Below are 18139 nucleotides of genomic sequence, written 5' to 3' on the forward strand. Positions count from 1 at the left end.
CTGTCTCTACTAAAAAAAAATACAAAAAATTAGCCACCGTGATACCAGGTGCCTATAATCCCAGCTACTGAGGAGGCTGAGGCAGGAGAATTGCTTGAACCCAGGAGGCAGAGGTCGCAGTGAGTCAAGATCATGCCACCGTACTCCAGCCTGGGCAACGAGAGCAAAACTCCATCTAAAAAAAAAAAAAAAAAGAGAAAGCTCCAGGAAATCATTATTGCCCTTCTGTGTTCCAGGAAATAATTGCCCTTCTTTAAAACATATACAAGTGATTGAACCAGTATTTTTTATTCATTGTATGCATCCTTGGTCATGAAAGGGAGAAAACTCTCTGGGTCTCTCTCTGTTTCTCTTTCTCTCTCTCTCAGCCTTCCACATTTCCCTTTTGCATCCTGAGAATATGGAACTAGATTTAGCTAAAATAAGTGATTCTACAATAAATGTTGAATTACATGAAGATACTTACCCAAAGCCTATAGCCACCCAGTAGTTTCTGACCCCCTGATGGGGCCCCACCATAGGCAGAATGTCAGGAGAATACGTGATAGGACCATTGACGACATTGATGATGTCAGCCTTTTTCAAGACAGGAACCATTTCCATGGCAACTTTGATGTGTTCCATGATTCGATCTAGATCAGACTCAAAGAGTTCCTTTCCAAAACCTAAAAAATTTGCCCTTGTGGTCAGGATGCCATAGCTGAGCTGACAAGTCCTGCAAAGTGATTTAAGCCTCTGACATGGCCTACATTTAAAGATGGCCTGTTAGGAAAGTACTGCCATTTTTTGTTAAAGTCTAAACTTGATATTCACTATCAACAGATGAGTATCCATTTATATTACTGAAAACAATGGTATTGATCTTGAAACAAAATCATAAAAGTTAACCTTTAATTAATATAAAATTTAAATGTATGAATAATATAGTTTCTGATATTTAATCCAATCAGTTTTTTTTAAAAAAACTATAATTTGATTTGTCAAGAAGATCGTTATGCTTCAACTAACCATAAGAACCTGTTTCATCCCCTGAGATGAGGGCAAATGGGAGTTTACAAAGTCATGGCAGAATACTGGAAAAAGTGGAACACTGCTCCAGGATCTAAGATGATGGATTTTAGACCCCTTTTAACTCTCCTTTCAGCAAGGAAGGAATGGCATGGAGGCCTCCTTCCTCCAGCCTGCCCCCACACACATCCAAGGGCTAAAGTTCTGAAAAGAGGCAGGGTCTTGAAGCGCAATTCTCCTCTTGTCCTAAAAGTCACTGTGATGAGCTTCTAAAAGAATGTCTCCACCAACACTGGTGATTTTTCCACACAGCAGCCAGCCAGCTTCTTGCCCTTCCTGGGGACTACAGGTAGGGTCAGTCTCATGGAGGCCTGCAGACCATCAGGGTGGACTAGCACACATGGGTACCCGTGCTCACGGACAGCTAACAATCCAGCTCTCCCTCCAAATGGCATTATTTAAATATTTGTTCAAGATTTATTTGAAGGAGAAGCTGCCAGAATGGGGGAACAGCAGAGAGGGAGGCTCTCAGCGGCATTTCAACCCTCCCTGTGGGATCAGGAGCAATTCTGCTCAGGCGCAAATGTGCAGAGCCCACTCAGCACAACCAAAGCCCTGAAACCAGCTGGCCTAACTTCTGTGGAAGGCAGTTGAGTGATCATTTGCTATTATTTTGGCCTACTTTTTGAGGAGTAGAGTGGAGGGATTCATTTCCTATCTCAAGAAGCTTATCAAAGTATAATTTTAGGAAGTACCATTTCCTACATTTCTTTATATTCCCTGTAATATTTCAATGCTCCAGTGATTTTTTAGCTCTTTTTATAGATTAAAGGCTGAGGTACCTCCTTAGATGACCCAATCTTCAATCTGGCTCTGTGGAAGTATTTCATGAAAAGCAAAAACAGAACCATCTCCCTTAAAGAACTTGAAAGAGAAACTATACTATCCCCTGCTTTGGCATAGAGGCACAAGCCTTTTCCATATCCATTTATGTAGCATGGGAAGTACTCCGTTTACAGTACCAAAAACCCTGCCCTGTTATAGACTCTTGGGTTTTCATTCTTAGTAGGATGGATATCTGGCCTCTGATATCAGTTGTGTTTCCAGCTGTAAAAGCACAATAGCATCTATATTCAAATCTTGAAAGTAGACCAAGCCGGCAGTGGATTGAGGAAAAAATGGGGAGGCAGGAGGTTGTGTGGGCAGGTAGAAATGTATCTGGAATCTTTCAAAGCAGCTGGAAATGTTTCTTCAGCTTCTCTAACATCAGCTACATCTTTCTTTTCCCCCACTCCCTGCTGTGATTGTTCAAAGGGATACAAGAACAGAGCTCACCTCAAACCTGTCACCTCCAATGTCCCAGGTATCTGAAAGTCTAGTATTATGCTGTTGTCTTATTCTACAGCCATCCCCCAGCCATGGAAAGGATGAACCATTCATGTCTGACTAGCACACACTTTTATTTGCTGAACCCACCTGGAGGAACTCCATCGGTGACCCAGGAGTCCTGAACTTTCATTTTCTCTTGACTTTCATATGGACCAAACAAAAGCCCATCCCTTTCCTGTCGAACATAATATGATCCTTCCAGATCACGGAGCACAGGGAGTTCTCGTTTCAAAGCTTTCACTTCAGGTATAGTCGATGTAACAACATATTGATGTTGAACCGGAATGAGAGGATGTTCTAGTCCAACCATTTTACCTACTTCACGAGCCCAAAATCCTTAAACAAAAAAATCATTTAAAAGTGTCAGCACATATATAAACATATAACTGACACTCATATAGCAATCTATATTAGAATAAAATATTTAGAAGGCTTAAGTACTCATGGCAAAGTCTAATAAATGTCATAACAATCTAAACTTTTGTCATTGCAAAACTGAATGGGGGAAGAGAGAACAATATTTTGCCTTGCCCAGAGATTGGAAGATATCTGTGATCTAGGGGAACTCCATTCCTGAAAACGTTGTTGCCCATAAGCAAAGGTAGGCAGGAAAAAAACAAAAAAATTTATTTGAAAGAAAAAACGAACAACCCAAATATACAAAATGTACAAATGTTAATAAGAAGTACTGTAACAAGACTGCCCATATTTGTGGACAGGGACGGTCAGGCAAAGGAAGAGGCCCCTGTGTTGCTGTGACCGACATAATACATAATGATATACCTAAGAAAGCCCTACAAGCCAACTCCTCTATCCTCTAAGCCCTATTCTCCCCAAATTGTTGATGCCTAAAATTCCAAAAGTACAAGATTGTTCTGTTAAGCTAAAATTTGAAAATGGTGCATACTTTGGGAGAGAAAGCACATTAAGTTTTATCTGTTGTTTTAAAAGTTTAGTTTGAATAAGTTTGTAAGATCCTTTATTGTAAAGGCACAAAAGCACCAGAAGTCAAAACCAGGGAGAAAGAGAAGCCACAGTAAAGGGGAAATTGGTCTCATAAGTAGGCAGGGAGTTCCCTAGACGAATGTTTCCCACTTCACCGTTAGCACAGAGATTGTCTTTTTTGTGGAAGTAAATGTTATTTTTTTCATTTTCAAAAGATAAAACTGGATAATTTGTGGCTGAAAGGACCCTTGATTCTTTCCCAGGCTGACCCTTCAGTACACAGATGTGGGAGCTAAAGGCTAGTAGGGTAAGACACGCCCATGGCCACAGTGGACATCCTGTAATCATCACATCTTATTGGTTTTTCTTGCTGCAGACTTTATTTTAAAAATCCAAGGCACCTTCACTGTATAAAGAGATTTTAGAATCTAAAATAATAAAAATGCTTATTATTTGGCAAGGATATGGTGTTGACTGACCATCATTAGATGATTTGGGGGCAGGGAGTTCTATTTGCTTGTTTGTTTCATAATAATTTTGAGTGATCATTGAAATGATTACACGATCCTATTTATTTCTTTAGGGTTTGCACAGTAAGTTTTTAACCAGTACTGTCTCTGCTGTTTTTCTGAATCTAATGAGGAGTTCTGAAGTCTCTATCATTATGAGGTTCCAAGCTAGACAGAGAATCATCAATTATGCGTCAGTCTGGGAACCTAGATTATGTACTTGCGTGTGTAAGTTTGTTTCCATGTAACCATCTAAACCTTTCCTTTGCATTCTATTGTTTTGTTTGTTGCAATGGCTAAGTTGGTCACACTCGTATAATGAATCCAGAAACAGGTACCCATTTGCAAACCAGAAATCTAACTGTGGGCATCAGAGCTATTTGCTGGTGTTTTGTTTTGTTGTTTTGTTTTGGTTTTTTGAGACAGAGTTTCGCTCTGTTGCACAGGCTGGAGTGCAGTGGCACGATCTTGGCTCACTGCAACCTCTGCCTCCAGGGTTCAAGCCATTCTCCTGTCTCAGCCTCCTGAGTGACTGGGATTACAGGCATCTGCCGCCACGCCTGACTAATTTTTGTATTTTCAGTAGAGACGGGATTTCACCATTCTGACCGGGCTGATCTCGAACTACTGACCTCAGGTAATCCACTGCCTGGGGCTCCCAAAGTGCTGGGATCATAGGTGTAAGCCACAACACCTGGCCTGTTTTGTTTTGTTTTGAGACATGGTCTCACTTTGTCGCCCAGGCTGCAATGGAGTGCAGTGGCACAATCATAACTCACTGCAGCCTCGACCTCCCAGGCTCAGGTGATCCTCTCATCTCAGCCTCCTGAGTAGATGGAACTATAGACACATATCACCATGCCTGGCTAATTTTGTATATTTTATGGAGACAAAGTTTTGCCATGTTTCCCAGGCTGGTCTTGAACTCCTGGGCTCAAGCAATCTGCCCAACTCAGCCTCCCCAAGTACAGGCGTGTTGGTCTTTTAGTAATTTTGAGACTTAATTTACTCTTGCTAGTAGGAAGATGTGAATTACCAATGTCAGGACCATGTATGAAAATATAGTAAAGCCACATATTCTAGTTATATACACTAGGACAATTTTTAAATATACAAAAATCAAAATATTTAGCCGAGCAAATCCCCAATATATTTGTTTCAATTAAAAACATAATTTGGAAAAACACAATCTGGAGCAAAATAAACTGCAGAATGGAGAAAATAAACAACTTTTTTTGGATAACCAAGGACAGAGTGATAGCGCATCCACCAAGAGCAAAGTGATAGAGGGAGGGCTTTGTGACTTAGAAACAGACGAAATGTTTAACTTGGGAGCATCACAGTGCTTCATGACAATGTCCATCATACGATACATTATGGCTAAATATCTTCTTTCTTTGGCACTTAAAAAAACACAAATTTCAAAAAAATGATATGCTTACCTGCAGCATTCACAATTCTATTTGCTCTCATAGACCCCTGTGGTGTTTCAATATCCCATGTTCCATCTGACCTGGCTTTCAGAGAAGTTACTGGTGCAGGATATTTCAAAAGGGCACCATATTTCCTAGCCCCAGCAGCCAGTGCCATAGTTAGAGAATAAGGATCAATGTGACCATCTCCAGGATTATACAATCCAGCTAAAACCTAAATCAATCATAGCAGAGTCAATATTCAAACAAATATATACTTATTACTCAGTAAAAATATATCCTGCTAGTAATCGTTTAGTTTTAGTAACACTGGACTTTAAAAGTGTTTCTTGATCTGGAAAGTGACTGGGTCCCTGAAGACTTCATGAAAAAGCCACCATTCAAGTCCTGGACTGCTGAAAAGAAAGATAAATAAACCTCTATCTTGTTTACCCCTTCTTATTTTGGTTTCTGACATTTGAAGCCAAATCTAATTCCAATTGATATATCAATTATAATTTATATTTAATTTTTAACACTGTTAATAAATTCACATGTTAAATAATATATCTGGTGTCAGGAAATTTATGTTTGATTCAATCATTCAACAATTAATTCTTGAACATCTACTTTGTTTTAGGCCTTCAGGCAAGGTACTTTGGGGAAAACAAAGAAGAATGAAACTCAGATGGGATAGGTTGATAGAATGATCAGTGAAGTATTATATATAGGTCTCATCTATTCAACAAAAATTCGCTGAGCACCAAATTCAAGCAAGGAGCTTTTGTCAAATGTCTTTTCTGTATCTATTGAAATAATTGTGTAGTTTTGTCCTTTATTCTATTAATGTGGTATTGTTACATTGATTAATTTTTAGATGTTAAACCAACCCTGCATTCCTGGAATATATTCCATTTGGTCATACTGCATAATCTGTTTTCTATGTTGCTGAATTCAGTTTGCTAGTATTTTGTTGAGGATTTTTGTATCTATGTTCAAAAGGGATACCAGTCTTTCTTTTTAGGGGGATGCCTTTGTCTGATTTTGTTATCAGAGCAATACTGGCCTCATAGAATGAGTTGAGATGCATTCACTCTTCTTCTATTTTGGAAGAGTTTGAGAGAGATTGGCATTAAATCTTCTCTACATGTCTGGTAAAATTAACTAGTGAAGTCATCCAGGCCTGGGGTCTTCTTTGTGGGAAGTTTTTGATTACGAATTCAATCCTTTCATTTATTATAGGTCTTGTGCAAGGGACTTTCTATTTTAAGGGAATTCACATTTCTAAAGACTTCCAAATGTCACACAGGTGTTTTATAATGGATAGGACCTCGTTGTAGTGATCCCACATCTGTTTGGTTCGGTACCTTCTCCCAGATGCAGAGAATACCCTTCACACATATTCCCATTGCTGAATGAATGCCCTTGAGAAAAATTCATGATAGTGAGGACTTCCAGCAAAGCATTCAGGATTAACATATAAACAAATGTAAGTATATCCTTACTGGTAGTGGAGGTAAAATTTCAATGCAGACAATGCAGTGCAACACCGATCTGCCATCACACTGGTATCACACAACTATAGACAAGGGAGTGCCAGCAGCCTGTGAAGACTCGCAAAGACAAACAACCCTAGCACCCAAGTCAATGATATGAACCCTCAGAGATGGGAACTACTGCAGTGGTCACCAGCAGGGAACTAAGCATGTGTTTCCCCAACAGCCCCATCTGATACACTTGGGCAATATGTATAATGCAAGGGAGTCAGAAAGCATGGGTTCAAATCTCTACTCCAGCTCTTTCTAGTGAATGAGTTTGGGCTCACTATGTAAACTGTCTGAGCTAAAATTTCCTGTTTAACAATAATATATACCGCATAACATAGATATAGATGTAAACTTTTTTTTATTTCTTAAATTTTAGAGACAGGCTCTCACTTCATTGCTCAGGCTGGAGTGCAGTAGTGTAATCATAGCTCACTATAACCTCAAATTCCTGGGCTCAAGAGATCCTCTTGCCTCAGCCTCCCAAGTAGCTAGGACTACAGATGGAATCCTACTACCCCGCACTCAGTTAATTTTGTGTGTGTGTGTGAGTGTGTAGAGATGAGGTCTCAGTATGTTGCTAGGCTAATCTTGAACTCCTCGCCTCAAGCAATCCCCCACCTTGGCCTTACCACATGCTGGGATTACAGGAGTGAGCCATGGCATCCGGCCTGCCTCATACTATTATTGTGAAGATTACATGAAATTATGCATGTAAGGACTTAGCATACTAACTGGTACATAAATATGTGCCATGAAATTATGCATGTAAGGACTTAGCACACTAACTGGTACATAAATATGTGCCATGAAATTATGCATGTAAGGACTTAGCATACTAACTGGTACATAAATATGTGCTATAGTAAGTGTTAGCCATTGTTATTATTATTCAAAAGGAATTATTAGCCAGTAGGAAAAAACACCAAATTTCATGTCAAGTAGGTTCTCTCAGGCAAATGTGGTATAAATCTAGATCCGTACCTGGCACAGAGTCTGTAAGGGGAGTACAGCTATAAGCTAGGTGATATTTGTGGAGCAATGTACCATGGCATTTCTTAATTTGATTTTTAAAACATTTTAATACCACAGTCTTTCTAGACATTTATCATATCAGGTTGTCATTCTCTCTGCAGTTCTCAAACAGAAAGTTTGTGTTTGGAAACCCTTAGATCTGGGGGACACAATGATGGAAAGGTATTGAAAATGTTTAATCAATTGTCAAAGGTGAAAAACTAACAAGATTTGTCATTACCTTTTTATATATCATTTACTGTATATAACAGCCCACCTTGTAAATTACCCAAATTTCAAAATTAATCATATGATTTTGCCACATTTAAAATGTGTGTACAAAGTTTTCTGTTTTTAGTTAACTTCTTAATAACTTTTTCTAATTTTTACGTAAGTCAACAAATGGTAAAAATGCCCTTAAGATAAATACCTTATTCATGTTGAGTAAAGGGAACATCTCTTGAATTTTTTCAGGTTCAATGATATACTGTTCTGTTGCATGCCAGCCAGTCCGAGTCATTTGATATTTAAATTCATCTACCCTTACAGGGGTGGTAGCAAGTCTGATACTACCTGGCTGATGGAATCCCACCACCTGTGACAATAATTCCAGTAAGAGCATATAAATAAGTCATTATTTGGTACTCAAACATGGTTCTGCTCCAGTATAATGAAAATACAGCTGTACAAAAAGATTTATTACAAGTGAAAGAAATAACTATTAAAATATTTGCATCTTATTAAAAGACACTTATTCAGCAACTACCATATTTACTAAGTGCCTCTTCAGAGCCAGGCACTATTCTAAGCCCCACAGGTGCAGGGGTGAACAAGAAAGGTAAAGACTCTGCCTAAGTGGCATTTACACCCCACAGTTGAAGACAGACAGCTAAATGCAAAATCACAGTAGCATGGAGTGAGTATTAATGTACAGAGTGAACAAAAATTGTATGAAAAAGAGAAAGACAAACAATTTAAGGAGAGATCATGTAGAATCAAACTGTTGCAATGCTTAGATTGTCTGAATTGAAGTAAACATTCATTTGACATTTACTAAACTCCTTCAGTTTGCCAAGCACTCAGTTACACAGATAAAAGATATAGCCCTTGCCCTCAAGTTACTTGTAGGGAGGACCAACAAGTAAATCAACAATTACAATAGAGAGAGATTCAAGTTATAAAAGAGGTGTGCACAAATGCTCTGAGAACCAAGAGATGGGACCTCCAGCTTTGACCTGCCTAGCAGGCAGGAAAAGTCAAGGAAGGCTTCTCAAAGGCGGTGACCCCGGGGAAGGTGGATGCTGAAGATGGGGCCAGGGGGAATGTTGTTTCAGAGGAAGCAGCAGAAAACAGAATACAACACAAACAAAAAGCAGCGATTTGAGAGAGCTCAGCACATTCCACAACTATATGTTATTGAGAGTAGCTGAAGCAGATAAGCAGAGGGAAGAGTGGCAAAAGAAACTGTTGGGACAGCAGGCAGAGGTCAGCTGACAAAGGTCATGTTGCTAAGGCCATGCTAATCCTTTGGCTTTGTCTGGTAGACTGTGGGGAGCCATTGGATGGTTTAGGCAAGGGAAGTGACATGGAAAATTTGAGACCTCAGTCTTAGCCTATGGATACTCTTTTGCCTGCCATTTTATTTTGAGAGTTTGAGTAAATATAAGAAGGGATAAACATGAAAGTGAGGGGCTTTTAATGAAGTACTGTTCAGAGGCATGGGACAATCTGGTACATTCTATTGTCAGATCTTTTGCAATGCAATTGCTGAAAGACTCCGATTTCTTAGTTTCTAGATATAGTAACTGGCTAAAGATACTTTTGAAAGCTGCTTTTTATTCTTTCTTCATTTAAAAATAAAGAATGGTTCATGACATGAATAATATACTTTGAGAAATTAAGTTGATTTCAAAGCAGACTCTAGAGGTTCTTACCTTAAACTCTCATCATATTCCTCTACTACATTAAGCACTCCACACAGTCATACACAATGATGCATCAAAATCCTTCAGAAATCTTACATGTTTCTGAGAGGCTGACCCAACAGACAGTTTCAAGTTAAATGCCTTTACCTGCCCAGTTTCTTCTTCCAGTTTCTCATAAAGTTTGATGCTATCATAATGTATTTTCTTCAAGTTTATTCCAGGATGAAAGTAAGTTGTTAAACCTGCCTTAAAAGCAGAGAGGAAAAGAAATACTGAAAAAAAATTAACATTCTCAAAATGTTGACAGTTTATCTGTTAAGCAATAATTTAATGCTGGAAAGAAACTGAGAAGCACCAGCCAGTCCTTTGGGATGAGAACACATCAGCACCAGTTTGAGCACACCAGAGCATAAGGCTCGTGACAGGTTTTAAGAAGCAATGTGAACTATGTGAGTAAAGTGAGAGCCAGCCAATAAACGTACACATTAAGTCCCTAAAAGTTAACATGGATAGCGTTGTATAGAGATTCAGAAATGGGATCATTTAGATGGAAGGTTTAGGACTATGTGCTATATAGTCCTATATATGACTATATAGAAAAGTATGTTGGGAGGCCAAGGTGGGCAGATCATGAGGTCAGGAGTTCGAGACCAGCCTGGCCAACATGGTGAAACCCCGTCTCTATTAAAAATACAAAAATTAGCCGGGCGTGGTGGCAGGCGCCTGTAATCCCAGCTACTCGGGAGGCTGAGGCAGCAGAATTGCTTGAAACTAAAAGGCGGAGCTTGCAGTGAGCCAAGATCACACCTCTGCACTCCAGCCTGGGCAAAAGAGCAAGACTCCATCTCAATAAATAAATAAATAAATAAAAGTATGGGGGAGGCCAGGCGTGGTGGCTCACACCTATAATCCCAGCACTTTGGGAGGCCGAGGTGGGTGGATTACCTGAACCTGGCCAACATGAAGAAACCCCGTCTCTACTAAAAATACAAAAAATTAGCCAGGCATGGTGGTGCACGCCTGCAGTCCCAGCTACTTGGGAGGCTGAGGCAGGAGAATAGCTTGAACCTGGGAGGCAGAGGTTGCAGTGAGCCAAGATCACGCCATTGCACTCCAGCCTGGGTGACAGAGTGAGTCTCTGTCTCAAAAAAGAACAGAAAAAAGTAATGGCGGAATGGCATACAATGTGGATTCAAGCCAGCAAACTATGTGTGTGTTCCCTTAAGCAGAAGGACCATGGACTAGCACAGGATCTTCTTTGACCCAGTCTCCACCCTTCCCTTAAATGGAGCAGCCCTCCTGGCCCTTTCCTGAAATTGCAAAATTTAAGAATTAGAAAATTCCTTATCACTGGAGCCTGATGAATACGTGAATAGACTTTTGTCAAAGCTGAACCTGTTTGATGAGCATATAGGTGGTACACTGCAAATCTTTGTTGAATAAATATTGATTATTCTCAGAAAAAAGTATCTAAATATTAGCTACACTAAAACCCCTTTTCTCAAATCTGGCAGAAGTAATGTGGAATCCAGACAAAGAATTCTAAGCAATTATTTGAAGCAGTTTCTCTCAAGTGTCTGGGGCCTCGCTAGGCAGCTAATTTATCCTTGAAAGCTCATCAGAACACAATGTGTTCACAGTAAAATCTACTTAGGAGTATTTATAAGGTACTTCTATGGTAGTGGCGGGCATTTGATCCCCCTGCACTCAAATATGCCATTAAAGTTTGTCAATCATCCTTTACAACCAAAACCCTGGGGCTTCCATCCAGTACTTGTTCAAGCATCTGGACATACCCATGGCTGATTTTTTTTTTTAGAAAAATCCTGGCCCAGCTTATAGGTCATCCAGTAGCACAGCTCCATGTGGAAGTAGACAAGGGATTCCATTACAATGCACCTTTAAGCCAAGCTCTTCAACTTCATGGCCAAACATGCCCTGCTGCTTTAGCATGTTGGTATCCAGTGTGCATGCAAACTTTCCTGGTTCAATAATAGAGAATCTCTGGCCTTCGGGTATCTGCTAGTGACCCCCATTTTGTCTTCAACATATCTCCTATATATATGTCCTATATAAAACTGACAATATATATTGTCAATTGAGAAATCTGGTCATCACAAGCACTGGCCTAGGATACTGATCACCATCCACTCCTCAAGATCCTGTTAGCTTTATACCTGGGTTAAGCTAGACCACTGGAAAATTATCTGTCTATACTACACAATCCTCTTCTCCCTCACTCCAGAAATTTTAAGTTAATTCTCTTTCATTTGAAAAGGTCACATTGGTTCATTTTTTCAAAAACTCTTACTGAAGACATTTAGCCCAATATACTTTGTGTAGGTAACAAATTCTTTTAGAAATTCGTTGTCAAGGAAAAGTTAGTCTCCCTTACTGCAACAGTATACCCAGTTCTACTAAACAATTTGCACTACCCTCTTTTCCTTGCTGCTACGATAGTCAGAAGTAAGATATGGACTCAGTTTTCTCACCCAGACATAGAAATTATTTAATTTTTATACTCTTTCTTTTATATATTGGCTTTTAAAATCTGTGTTTAAAATTTGGGGCTACCCATATTAGTGCTTCCATTTAAATTATTTGAAAGTGACATCACACATAGTATCTTTTGTTGATTTAAGTGCCAGGCTTGAATATAAAGATGGCACAATGTTTTTATCTTCTGTGACTTCAACAAGGACATATGAAATGAGAAGCCTGAAAGAAGGAGAAAACATTGTTCTTATCACTCAGGATTTTATAGTCTGAGGTTATGAAACTTTCATGCAGGAAACAATTAAATCAAGAGTAAATGATTGAGTCCTAGACACATGGTAACTATGAAACTAGGGAAAGAGAAGATGCCAGAAAGGTCACAGAAGTCATAGGAAAGGAGTTTAGCTGTCGTTTGGAAAAAGTGATCGTAGTTGGTGGAGAAGATAAGGAAGGGACGATGAAACAGAGATATAATCATTAAGAATTACAACCCTTCGAATAAATTAAGAATTTATAAATCTTTCTTGAGATAAATAAATAAATAAGTAGAGGAGAATGTAAAGCTCTTCCTTAGACTGACAAGTAATAAGATAAAAGGAATGATGGAGTGAGAAAATTCACCCCTGGATGCTAAATAATGGATAGCATAACGGATGCTAACTAGTGCTTCCCCTATCTCCTTAACGACCCTCTCCCTCTCTCAGGAGCCTCTACTACCTCAAAAAGTCCAGGGACTGATGTCAAACCATCCTATATTCCAGTGGCTCCAAATCTTTCACTCATACATTTACACCCAATACAAAGTTTTGAGTATAACCACTAAAATACGTGTATTTCTTTCCTTACATGTGATACGTAAATATTAAGAGATCATAAACACACAGAACAGCTTAGAATAAGTGAAGTATTCAAAAACACTTTTTATTTTATAAATTGTGTAGAAAAGCTTTTGAACATGAAGTTTATTAAGAACATTTTAGCAAGAGCTATGTGATTAATACATTTCATTATTAAAATATCTGTGCTACCTTAACGTTTGTAACACAGCGATGTGAATGCCTGGTTCTGGCTTCGTTATTTTGAGACTGCTTTTAATGGTTGTATAGCTGCAGAAGACACCGCTCAGTGAGGCACACACCCAAGTGAGAGAAGTACACAATTGGCTGTGTCTCTGCATCCTGACACCCCTTCCTCTACCTCAGTCAACACCCATACGAAGGTTTCTCTTCACATTTGACTATGACATTTCATGTTCTTGTGTCTGCCAGTTGTTGTTACAAACCAGTTGGAAGGTATTGCATTTTTTGTATTTTAAGTAAATGGGAACAAATCCTGTTGAAACTCCTTATTTAGAAAAAATTTGAAATGGGCTAAAAGTTTATTTCTCACATATATGAGAGTTTTTCTATGTGATACATATCATTTTGGGGCAGAAAACCTAATAATAATACCAACATTTCCAAACGTCCCTTTTCAAAATGCTGTTTTCCCAACGGCACTATTTTGCAAAAGGCAATTATTTCTCACTTACCGAAAGCATCACTTTTTCTGTGAAGGGACAGGCTGCATCTATTTTTTTAAATATATAATCTGCTATGTAGAAATGACTGGCAGCCATTTGCATTCACAACTTTTTAGCTACTGCTAGTAGATAACCAGGAAACCTGTATGTAATACAACACTCTGAAGTTCACCCCTCTCCCTTTCATCACACATTATATTATTTACAGCCCTATTTCTATAAAGCTAATCACAATGGGGATATCCTATAGCACACAATCTGCACCATGTCCTGGTATACAGAAGACAAGAGAAAGAATGAGGACACTCCCACCATGAAGTGCCAACCTCCCACGTAGTCAACCTTGAAATCATACACAACACATCATCCACATCAAATGTGAGGGCTATTTATAAATATCAGTAAAGCTTAACTTCTTTCTTACATTTGCGGATGAAAACAAATGGAAAGTTCTTATATCGCCTCCTACACCCCAAATGGATCATCCTGAATCTTTAGTCCTCAGCTCTCCAAACATCTACTTTGGTACCATCCCCAGGGGCAGCCCCTTCTCGGGATCCCAAGCTCCAAACCTCCTTCTTACTCCATCCTCTCTCGTTTCCCTGCATCCACATGAAATGCTCTATCCTATTGGGTGTATCATGAGCTGACAAAGCAGTCTTGTTAAAACCTTAGGATTTATGGATTTGTGATTCCATGTAGAAGATTCACTTTGCAGGCTATGCTTTCCTCTCCAAGCATTTGATTCCCACACTCTCCAGACACTTCTCTCATGGAGCACATATCGTGCTTCAGGGAAACTGCCTTTATGTTTATAGTCTGCCCCTTGTTAGCTGGCTCTGCAACCTTCATTATTCTCAGATCTACTCCACAAATATCTCTGTGTTAAAAATTCCTAATATCAGCTTGGTGCGGTGGCTCACGCCTGTAATCCCAGCACTTTGGGAGGCTGAGCAGGGCAGATCACAAGGTCAAGAGATTGAGACCATCCTGGCCAACATGGTGAAACCTCGTCTCTACTAAAAATACAAAAATTAGCTGGGTGTGGTGGTATGCACCTGTAGTCCCAGCTACTTGGGAGGCTGAGGCAGAAAATCACTTGAACCCGGGAGATGGAGGTTGCTGTGAGCTGAGATCATGCCACTATTCTCCAGCCTGGCAACAGAGTGAGATTCTGCCTCAAAAAAAAAAAAAAAAAAAAATCAATGTGGCCAGGCTCAGTGGCTCAAGCCTATAATCCCAGCACTTTGGGAGGCTTAAGTGGGAGGATTGCTGGAGCCCAGGAGTTTGAGACCAGCCTGGACAATGTAGGGAGACCTCATCTCTACAAAAAAAACTTTAAAAATTAGCAAGGTGTGGTCGTGCACACCTGTGGTCCCACCTACAGGTGCTGATGTGAGAGCATTGCTTGAGCCCGTAGGTTGAGGCTGCAGTGAGTCATGATCATGCCACTGCACTCCAGCCTGGGTGACAGAGTGAAACTCTGTCTCAAACACACACACACACACAACATCTAATATATTGGATTTCTTCATGCTGCTGCTCAGAGAGAGGCATCTTTGACTTGCAAAAAACCCTAGAATCAACTTCCTAGGACAACTCTCTTTTATTCCATGGGGGCCAAATAACCTGGCTTCTGATGCCTGATTCCACCTTGAACTCACACTGCATGGATCCTCATTTTGTAAACCATAGCCTAATACCTTGTATGCAAAGCAGGATAATGCCTTTCCCCACTCACTTTGGTATCTTTGTGTTTAAGAAAAAAATATTTTGCATAGTTAACTTTTAGATTAAGGGTATATTGCTTTTTATTCATGGGACATCTAAGAAATAAAATTTCAAGGAATCCTCTAACCTCTTCTAAAATGCAGGCCAGGCCAGGTGCAATGGCTCATGCCTGTAATTCTAAAGTCTTGGGAGGTTGAGGCTGGAGGATCACTTGAGGCCAGGAGTTCAAGACCAGCCTGGGCAACATAGTGAGACCCGCATTTCTAAAAAGATTAAGAAAATAGCTGGGCATGGTAGCGCACACCTATATAATCCTAGCTAATCGAGAGGATCGCTTGAGCCCAGGAGTTTGTGCTTATAGTGAGCTATGATTGCACCATTGCACTCCAGCCTGGGCAACAGAGAAAGACCCTGTCTCAAAAAATAATGATAATGATAATAGTAATAAAATCAAATTCAGGCCACATTAAATCAGTATATAAGTGAGCAAATAAGTAATTCAAACTTTAAAGTGTATGCCCTCAGTAACAATTCAGAAGTGGTGAGAAGGTGTAAGCCCTCCCTCGAAGGGTATTTCCACTTGCCTACATTTCCCTGCCTAAATGATCTTTCCTGAATAGCCTCATGGCACCTTGGCTCACTGCTCCCTGGTTTCTGTTGGCAGGTCTCCTCTTTGAAACATCCTGCCTAGCACCTCCTTCCTCTCCTCCTCCATCATTTTGCATCCTTGACTGTATTTTACTTTTCTTCATGGTGATTACTCTTTAGCATTGATAGGTGTTTTCTGTCTGCCCCACCAGAATGTGAGCTCCACAAGGGCAAGGTCTTTGGGCTTTTAAGTCTGGGCAGCACTCTCCCCCAGATTCAGCTGGAAGCAGGCAACCCTTTTCATGCTAGACTCTCCACCCTATACTTTGAGCACATACTACATGTCAAAAAGCCCCTTAAAGTAGGGTTCCCTTTTGTTACGTCTTCTCAGCCGAGGAAGGCTAATGATAAAATGGGATGATAAGCAGGGGCTAACGCTGCCCAAAAGAAAACTGCACCAGCAGTCATAAAAACTTCCTCTCCCATCCTTAACCGATGTCAGAAGCCCCTAGTTTGGCAATATGACAGCAGTGTCAATCCCTTCATCTACCTGAGCAGCTTTCCAGGTAAGCCTAGTCAATTACGGCGCAGCCCTGGAACAATTATGCATATCATGAAGAATGCAAGACTGACTTGGCCTGTGTCTCATGTCATACAAAAGCTGTGCCACACTTTTGCAGTCCTCATATTCAAGTCCTCAGGGTGCCAAACTATCATCTCACAGCATAAAATTAAAACCATAAGGCCAGGCGCAGTGGTTCACTCCTGTAATCTCAGCACTTTGGGAGGCCGAGGCAGGTGGATCACAAGGTCAAGAGATCGAGACCAGCCTGACCAACATGGTGAAACCCTGTCTCTACTAAAAATACAAAAATTAGCTGGGTGTGGTGGTGTGCGCCTGTAGTCTCAGCTACTCAGAAGGCTGAGGCAAGAGAATTGCTTGAACCTGGGAGGCGGAAGTTGCAGTGAGCCGAGGTCGTGCTATTGCACTCCAGCTTGGGAACAGCAAGACTCCATCTCAAAAAAAATAAAAAATAAAAATAAATAAAACCATAAGTAAATAAAAGGACCACCAAATGCAGGTGAGGGGAGTATAGGTAAAGATCTTGGGCCCATATCCAGGCTCACCCAGACAGTATCCTACCACATAAAGCTAACATTTATTATTCAATACCTTGTGTTTAATAATTTTGCACATGTTAACTCAATCTTCAGCATAATCCTATTAGGTAAGTACTATTAATATTCCTATTAAGACATCAGAAAATAGAAACTTATGTAACTTGCCAAAAGTCACACAAGGGTAGAAAATTGCAAAGCCAGGATTCGAATCCAGAAGCCATCTGTTCAAGATAAAGACATCATAAATATTGGTCATCATCTGGCAGTACACGAGTTAAACTACAACTGCACTTCCAACGCTACTGAAAGGGAATGCACTCTAAAGAGCTCACAGTTGGGAGTTGTGAACGGGAAGGAAATGGACTTTACTCATGCACAATTCCGCGCTTAGGACAGTTTGGGGTGCTTTTCTTACTGCGTGCCAGGTAGATCCAGCCGTCAGCTCTGATTTCTCCAGCAGGACCACATCTTTCATCCCTGCTTTGGCCAGGTGATAAGCCAGACTCACACCAACACAGCCACCTCCAATTATCACTGTTTCTGCTCTGTCTTTCCATTGTGTTTCTGCAGATAAGGGGGGTTTTTCCTCTCTGGAAGAGGGAAAGTTAAAATGGGAACTTTAATCGGCTATGGTAGCTATACTTCTGGCCTAAAGCATTTCCCCTTACTCGTTTCTCTAGTACTTAACACCCACTGACTGAGATTTGCATGATACTGATTTAATAATTTGGAGCATCTAAACTGTGACTTAGGCAACCTGGTTGGGGGAGGGGTATTTGATCCCCATTCCATATAATGATTCTGGTCCATTGTAGCTACTATAGCCAAAGAAATGAACAAGAAGCTTCTTTTTTTCAAAGAATCTAGAGAACAGGTCAGGTTTGGTGATGCACACCTGTAATCCCAGCACTTTGGAAGGCCGAGATGGGAAGAC

At 40.2% G+C, this 18139-nt stretch overlaps 1 protein-coding gene across 1 annotated transcript in view; it reads right to left on the bottom strand.

Moving 5' to 3' along the window:
• Nucleotides 1-18139, bottom strand: part of DMGDH (dimethylglycine dehydrogenase) — a 69070-nt gene that overhangs the window by 45306 nt on the left and 5625 nt on the right. Inside the window, exons 2-7 of the mRNA XM_003261512.4 lie at nt 17621-17795; nt 9894-9992; nt 8252-8416; nt 5294-5498; nt 2485-2733; nt 467-665 (exon numbers count right to left, since the gene is read on the bottom strand). Of these exons, the coding sequence (XP_003261560.2) occupies nt 467-665; nt 2485-2733; nt 5294-5498; nt 8252-8416; nt 9894-9992; nt 17621-17795 (1092 nt within the window). The remainder of the gene's footprint in view (nt 1-466; nt 666-2484; nt 2734-5293; nt 5499-8251; nt 8417-9893; nt 9993-17620; nt 17796-18139) is intronic.

Source organism: Nomascus leucogenys, chromosome 2 (assembly GCF_006542625.1).
Source record: "Nomascus leucogenys isolate Asia chromosome 2, Asia_NLE_v1, whole genome shotgun sequence".
NCBI classification, from domain to species: Eukaryota; Metazoa; Chordata; class Mammalia; order Primates; family Hylobatidae; genus Nomascus; species Nomascus leucogenys.